Below are 8182 nucleotides of genomic sequence, written 5' to 3'. Positions count from 1 at the left end.
AGCGCGCGGGAGAAGAACGGGGAAGGAAGAAGGAAAAGAAGAAAAAAAGAAAAGAAGGAAAAGAAAAAGAAAAGGAAAAGAGAAAAAGAAAAAGAGAAAAGAAAAAGAAAAGATGAGAAAAAGAAATGAGATCCAATCCTCACCTCCGGAGTCCAAAAACTGATCCGACGAAAACATATTTTAAAAACTATAAAACGACTAAAATAATTTAAACACCACATCAAACTAAAATAAATCAATTAAAATGCAATAAATTAAAATAAAAGAACTAATATATAAATTGAATTAAAATACTCCTTCAGTGAAAATACACTTAAAAAGGGGGTATCACAAGGATCTTGTAACCTATACTAAGTGCTTATGTTTTGAGGTTTAAGAGGGTCCATGTTTTGGGACCCTACTTTTGTTATATGAATGGTTCGATTTAGCTTTCTAAATGAAATAATTGACTTTGGTTTATGTATATATGAATGGAAGAACGATTATGTCTTGGAATTAGCATTCTGTTACATTATGTAGTGCTCAAAAAAAATTTTCTACGCTTGTGATTACTGCATATTGTTAGAAGCATGCTAGGTACATTGTATTATTAACTGTCATGAATGAGAGTATATGACCTTGTGTAACATGTTTTGACACTTCAAGCTCCATAAAATCCCAAATGGAATTTAAGAGCGTCACAAAAGGCATTTACAAGTTTCGATAGAGTATGCATTTGTGACCCCACTCTGACCAACAAAAGGGCTGGAATTATTGCTTATTTGTCTTTGAAAGTTGCTGATTGTGGTGGGTCCCAATCAGAGAGTGATGATTGAAATTAAAACCTAATTCTAATACAACTTGTTAAAGAGCTTAGTTTGAAATCTCTGGTATAGGAAGTGATTGTATATCTGAATGAAGCGAAGATGGATAGAGATTGTATTTGTATTTCATTAACATCAAATACTGGGTGATTGAAGACAATTTATAACCTCAACAGGTCTGATAACGTTCATACAAATTTAGAATTGCCCCCCTCCCCAATAGACTAAAATAGAAATGATAGAATTGACCTAACCCACTTAACATCTCCTGCTTAAGAGTATTGGCATTTGTTTTATCAAAGTCATCTCCAAAATTTAGCTAAAAGTACATATTTTGCATAAAATAAAAACCATTCAAGATATAACCCCACATTGGATTAGCCAAAATAATAATATAATATTATTTTTTAATAATAATACTTTGAATTTTTTTTTTCATATTTTGCAACTACACTAACCATATGTTAATTAATAATTTAATAACCCAATATTTTATCCATCATCCCAATGTGAAAGGCCAAACCGCATAGCAAGAAAATAAGCAATGACCTAATGTGCAGTTGGTGTATATTTTTAGAAGATGAGCAATGTATACCCAAATTTGAAGGAAGCTTTGGCAGTATTGTAGATCATATTTAGAGCTTCCTCATTTCGACTACTCCAATGTTGACGATTTTATTGATATTTAGCCAAATTTTGGAGATGCATTGGCATTTGGTTAAGTTAATACCAATGCTCTAAATGCATAGTACTAATAGAAGGAAAACTAAATCGCTTAATAACTACTACTAAGATGTGTCGTTTTAAGGCTTACAATACGACTGCATTTTTATACTTATTGAACTACGTCGTTTATTCTAAGGATAACATTGATAAGAGCATTGGTAAATGGCTTATGAATTTTCATATTCATCTTTATATTTGCATAATATCTTTCTAAATTGATCTATATTGGATTATGCATCTTTAAAATTTTGCATACCTATGAATAGTATTTCTTCAAATTTGAAGAAACACTTTTCACTCTCCAAACATTATTTTACTGCTTTTTTACTCTACTGCCTATTAAAATTAATTTTGTGGAATTTATATTAAGATGATTTTGATATATGAAATTTATATTAAGTTGACAGTGCTTCTTCAAGCAGGGAACTTAGCACAAGTTAGGCGCATGAACGAGTTGGGATTGCCACATCAACTATAAGTAAAGAAAAGAAAATAGAAGATGACCAATTGGCAATTGCCCACGAACGGAACTGGAACTAGAAGGCTGAAATGCACAAAACACGAATAGAGGCCTTCGTCGTTCCCTGCCCATAGAAGAACTACAACCAATTTTTGTCCCCCTCATTCACGTTCATCTCAAAATCATTGATTTTCTCAACCCATTTTCGAAATCCATCAAGTTCATTGTTCCTCTGCGACCCATTCCTCGACTGGGCTGCATTGCATTCCTTGAGGCATGATAGGTGCCATGCTGGAAACTACAACAAGTCCCAGATGGAGTTCCAAAACTCGCAAATTTAATTGCAGAAATGAGTTGCCCGCCTTCGGTCAAGAATAAAACGAAATCAAATCTAGAGAGAGAGAGAGAGAGTACCTTGGCTGTCGAAATCGATGGAGGAAAATGAGATGAAAACGGGAGTTTGTGGCCGTTAAACATTTTCGCAATGTTCAGAAACCCATCTCGGATCTTGGCTGCGCTTCGGAGATGGAGGACAGTGTGAATGGAGGAGATGGAGGATGTTTAGACTTGGGTTTGAGAAAGCTTTGGAGATGGAAGATGTTCAGAAACCATCTCGAGTCTTAGCTGCGAATGGATTGTGAGAATGGAGGAGATAGACAATGATGAGAATGAAGGATAGTGAGAATGGAGGAGGGAATCCAAATGGATCATTTGTGCAAAATGCACTGTATCATTTTCTACATAGAGTTCATGCACAATCCCTGGGCCAAGTCCCCTGCAGGTATCATTTTCCTTATGTTGATGATACAAAGTCTTTTTTAGTACATATTAATATTTATTGATAAAATTGATCATTGTGATATACGAAATTTGTAATATTTTGATATATTGAATTTGTATTTCTTAATATATTGTGCCAATTGTAAAATATATAAAAATAATAATTTTAAGAAAAAATAAAAAATAATAATAATAATATTTTATATTATATTATTTAGTTCAAAAATATATAATTTAATGTGAGAATTTTATTTTTTTTATATGCAAAATTAATGTTTAAAAAATGTGATTTTGAAGTTAGAAATCAATGCTAGTGCTAAAAGTCTTCACTTCGACGATTCCTTTCTTCATTTCTGCTTCCCGGTCTCTCTCTTCGCTGCCAAAGGTCCCAGCTTTGCTTTCCCTCTTCCTCTATTTTCTTTTCTCTGCTTTGCTCCTTAATATTGTCATTTTCTGCAACTCTATAAAATCAAAGAAGAAGATACCATGGCAGTGCAGAGTTTGTCATTTTCCCCCTCTTTGTCGTCGTCGTCGCTCTCATTATCGTCAAGTGTATCATCATCGACATGGGCAATAACTGCAGGTACTCCAGGTAAGATCGTCTCTCCTTCAGGCAGTTGCTTCCTTTTGTGGTGCGAAATATGAGAAAAGATTACTGCTCTTACGTTGCAACTTTTACTAGTTTCGGGGAAAATGAGTTCCTGCCAATTTACTCAGGATATCAATATATCTTCTTTGGAGGGAATGTGGAAACACGGATCATTGTGCTAAAGCTTTATTTGTCATGAAAGCTCTTGTTTCTTCTAATTTTTTAGGAGACTACAGCATCATACACTAGGGTTTTCTAGGGTTTTTTTTTTTTAAACCCTCTTGAATTTTTTTTTACTTCTACATTTCCCGTTGCTATCACTCCTTTAGGCAATATGTGAGGTTTTTTCTTCTTCTTTTTCCCCTCTTTATTACTCGTACTACCACTGAATCTTGTTCTTCTTTTTAGCTTATAGGTTTCTTATGAATCCCATTGATCGGCATGCTAAATCTTTCGATGGAGTTTGCATTTGTGCCCCCACTGTGACCAACAAAAGGGCTGGAATTATTGCCTATGTGTCTTTGGAAGTTGCTGATGGTGGTGGGTCCCAGTCAGAAAGTGATGATGAAGTGGATCTGGCATTTGAGAAACTTCCAGTGGATCCAAAGCTCCAGCGGAAGCTGGAGCACAAGATGAGATTGAAATTGTCGAAGAAGATTAGGATTCGAGGAAAGAAGCTACAAAGGAAACGGAGGATGAGGAAGAGAGGCGGCTGGCCTCCTTCAAGGTGAAGCTACAATTTATCTTCTTCGACGAGAAGCTACACAGCAATGTCTGACTTTTGAGCTTCAATTTGTCTTGGCAATCTTGCAGGTTTAGTGCTGACCATTTTTGTGCTTTTTAATTTGATCAGTTGAAATTTTTTTTATAGGTAATCAGTTTAAATTCATTTCATATGGATATATCTCGTTTCATTCGAATCTCAGTGATTCCAATGGATCCCGGTTGAATTGATGAATCACTGGTGCAGCATTGCATATCATTTGGTGTCTTAATAGATAAAATGCCCTTTCACATGGTATTCTGCCCTCACTAGAAACTATATGGCTTTTCTGCACAAATATTGATAGAAACACAAGTTAATGCATTGTTTGTTAGAGAGACAAATGGCTTTAGGCAGAAGAGGACATATGTGAGCATTTCAGATAGCTTTGAAGATCTATTATCCCCCCCCCCCCCCCCCCCCCCCCCCCCCCCCCCCCCACAAAAAGAAAACATCTTTAAAAGCAGTGAAATCCAATTTATACATTATTCTTTTCAATATCTAGCAAGTCCTCAACAAAAGAAAACTTTCCCGGATTGGCTGTTTTTCTCGAGCATCTACATGAGGACTATTTTTCGGACAAGTAATAAGTGAAGACTCATATAATAGAATATATGGGTAAGAAATCAAGAATATTAACTGTTGTTTTCACATTTACTTGGTATAAATTATTTGGTTTTAGGCAACTCTACAAAATGAAAAACCCATAGACTTATGTATATGCTATAAGATTGCTGTACTGGAGCAGCAAATGGAAGCCATCTGACTAGCAAGATCTTGGGTTGGTAATGGTGGAACTCTCTGGGAAGTCAAACATTGCATCTCTGACTTCACGGTTGGTTGGCTTGGGCAGGAGTGGGAAATTAAAGTTATGGGCAAGATTCAGGAGTAAATTAGGATGGTAAACTGGAAATGTCGTAGATTTTGTTTATATGAGTCTTTTAGCAATCACATAAATACTGCTGCAGTAATTTGATACTGAAACTAGGATGAACCCTGCCTTGAATTAACCAAAGCCACCCTCCCACGGATTTCTCCCTCTCTTCCTGAAATATCTTCCTGCTTGTTTGGTCATGTGAAAAGCATGAATCTAAACTTATAGGTATGGATGACTTAAACCTTGACCCTAAACTTGTAATGAAGTTAACATGGTATTGATAGGTGAACTTTCAGGTATTCTTTCCATGGCATCAGAGAATTAGACCCTGGCATCCCCCCTCCCGCACCACCCCAACTCCCCAAAAATCAACAACACACACACACACAACTACTTTCCATTCCCTCTGCCCCTCTCCCTTTAGCATGTGCTTTCTGCTTGCTCCGTCATTCTCAAATAAATTTTAGGTAATTTACCTTGGGTTTCCAGATGTTGGGAAGAAATTGTGTAGCAGACGGTTAATAGTACTTGTAAGGGGAAATATTTATGTTAACAGCAGCAGTGCATGCCATTTGGCATGGAAAGAACAATAGGATTCCCCTGCAAAGAGCCAGATGAGGGGAGATGCTATCCCTCTTGTTGAATCTCTCTCACTTTCCTCCGTTCTGGAAGGCAAAGACTATCATTAGAAACACAAGTATTGTTTGCAGTACTCTGAGGCCTGTGTTGAGTTAAGGTCAAGGTTAATTGATCGTATGGTATTCTGCCCTCAATAGAAAATATATGGCTTTTACTGACTTACGTTCTTGAGCATTGGAAGTTAATATACTCATCCTGCTTTCATCTTCTTGGGTTTATAAATTCTAATTTCTATGGAATTCAGATGATGTCATTTCTAGCAGTATCATGTTAAACTGTTCTTGCAGCATCCGCTTTCATTTCTTGCTATCAGGCTATTTGGAGATTTCCTGACCAGCTAACTGTTTCGGTATTTTTTCCCTTTTGTGCAGTGATTGAAGGGGTGCTAACCGAAGACCATGGTAACATATTAAGCTCGTGGTGAAACCTCAAGGCTCAGTGTCTTTTTGTTGGTCCTCACTGAGCCGGGTTAGTGAAATTTGTTGTAATTCTTCTGTAATACATATGGACCTCTGGCTCTGGCAATGAAGTGGATATTCTTGCTTTCTTTTGGCTGAACGTGAAATCCTAACACCCTTTAAACAATGTTATAAATAAACCAATTAACTATTTGAGTTTATTAACTTATTGTAAAAATTTCCTACTTCAAATTTGAAAATCTCAAACTAAATATCTTCAAATTAAAAAAAAAAAAAAAAAAAAAAAAAAAAAAAAAAGAAAAAAGAAAAGAAAAACCAATACTCTATTTCAACTTCTCAGTTTTCATCTAATAATTACTCAAACATAAATTAAAACAACTTTTACAAACACCAAACAAAAATTAATTTTAGAAATTATATTCAAACAAATTTCCAACTATGCCTATTTGATTTTTCAACTCCCAATATATTTTTTGTATAAAGAAATCATATATTTTTCTTTCCTTTCTCAAAACTAAATAAAACATTTTTCAAAAAAGTTCTCAAAAAGTTTTCTTAACCAAACATAATGACAAAACTCCATCGCCGGTCATCACCCACTTAGCAACTCTTCCTCATGTTTTTCACTCCATGCCACAACCATCATGAACCCTTTGAACCGCTTAGCACCACCGGTGAGCCACCACAACTCAAAAACGTCATTGCCAACTGAGGAACATAGACACCACTTGGTATACACCTTTGGTGCTACACAATCCCACTCTCTTGGTAAAGACACCCTTTTTGCATTGTTCATCTCCATTAAAATACATAAGATTATGTACAAATAATAGATTTACGAAGTGTGAGCCAGGTAGAACACGTGCATGAGTCCAAGGAGAAAACCGAGTATGTACATGAGTGGTTTGATTGTGGTATGCATCTAACCCTAATATGTATTGATGGTTTGATGGTTGTAGAGCGTAGTGATATTATAATTATGATCCTTGATCTAGGTTATTTTAGGTGATAGTGCGAAAAGGTAAGAAAGAGAGGTTCAGGTGTTAAGCGGTGCAATCTAAGGTTAGTGATTCCATGAGCAAGTGAGAGTAAGGGATTAGTGGTTGTGGACAATAGTGGAGTCGTGTGAATTTAAAGAGTTTGATGTGAGATCAAAGCAGGTGTTGTAAGAGCATTGGTAGTGAACTAGCTACATTTTAGCTAAAATTTGACTATAAAATTAACTTTTTTATTTTTTATTTTTTTTGTTTTTTTTTTTTGGGTTTCAGTTTAGCCAACCACTTTTCAACAACACCAAACAAAAAAATCTATAAATCTATGTCTATTCCATTTAATATCTATTTCCATTCTCTCTTTACAATTTTTATTCTTATGATGGTTACAAAGTTTATTTAAGCTAATCATTTAAAACACGGATGCCTATAAAAAACATGATATTTTTTTAACATATATATTTTTAATTCAACATTACTACTTATAAACGTACACGACTTTAATTTGAATTGGATTAAATGGAATGAAATGCATATATACTACATACAATAAGAGTTAACAACATAAATTGAATGGTCAGCGTATTCGACTCAATATATTTGACCTCGAGCTATTTTTACTATTCATTTAACTAGATCTATGTAGAATGTCTTTTAAAGGAACTAGCTAAAATATAGCCAAGCAATAATATTAACATTATATTCTCATTGCGTCCTAGTCTCCTCATTCTTCGTTGCTCGACTTCTCTTTCTTTCTGTCACATTTCTTGCTCTCACCCTCAATGGCTTTTAAGAAGAGTTTTCAACCCAAAATTCCTGGAGAGTTGGATAGGCCAAAGGTCCACACCTTGAAGCAAATATATGCCTGTTATCACTGGCGCTTGATGGCTATCCTCAAGTTTTTGTTGTCACTGATTTCCACCTACCACATTCTGGAGATGGTGGTTTCAAGGTCCCTGGGTCGCAGAAATGAGCCATTGATGTCGAGGGTTTTTCCTTGCACATTACCCTCTTCCCCAGCATGTTTTCTTGCTAGTTGAGGTTGCCCTTTCCTCACCTTTTTCGTGTGAAGTGTTGGATCATCTCAAATTGGCTCCCTTCAAACTTCACCAAATGATTGGAGGATTCTCATGT

General features: G+C 35.5%; 1 protein-coding gene across 2 annotated transcripts; it reads left to right on the top strand.

Moving 5' to 3' along the window:
• The first annotated feature begins 3076 nt into the window (after positions 1-3076).
• Positions 3077-6195, top strand: LOC122275271 (50S ribosomal protein 5 alpha, chloroplastic-like). 2 transcript variants are annotated; one of them, XM_043084257.1, is made up of 3 exons: positions 3077-3361; positions 3774-4171; positions 6009-6195. In XM_043084257.1, exons 1-2 carry the CDS (start codon positions 3336-3338, stop codon positions 4087-4089), a joined length of 342 nt encoding a protein of 113 aa, XP_042940191.1. In that variant the 5' UTR covers positions 3077-3335; the 3' UTR covers positions 4090-4171; positions 6009-6195. The 2 variants fall into 2 exon arrangements, with proteins under 2 accessions (XP_042940191.1, XP_042940190.1); XM_043084256.1 differs by having other exon boundaries at positions 3080-3361; positions 3767-4171.
• The last annotated feature ends 1987 nt before the right edge of the window (positions 6196-8182 follow it).

Source organism: Carya illinoinensis, chromosome 9, assembly GCF_018687715.1.
Source record: "Carya illinoinensis cultivar Pawnee chromosome 9, C.illinoinensisPawnee_v1, whole genome shotgun sequence".
NCBI classification, from domain to species: domain Eukaryota; kingdom Viridiplantae; phylum Streptophyta; class Magnoliopsida; order Fagales; family Juglandaceae; genus Carya; species Carya illinoinensis.
This window is presented reverse-complemented; position numbering and strand designations above follow the sequence as displayed.

Coding starts and splice junctions, on each gene's coding strand:
- LOC122275271 (XM_043084256.1), top strand. CDS start 3,256: ATGGCAGTGCAGAGTTTGTCATTTTCCCCCTCTTTGTCGTCGTCGTCG. Junction 3,362..3,766: donor AATAACTGCAGGTACTCCAG/GTAAGATCGTCT, acceptor TCTTCTTTTTAG/CTTATAGGTTTCTTATGAAT.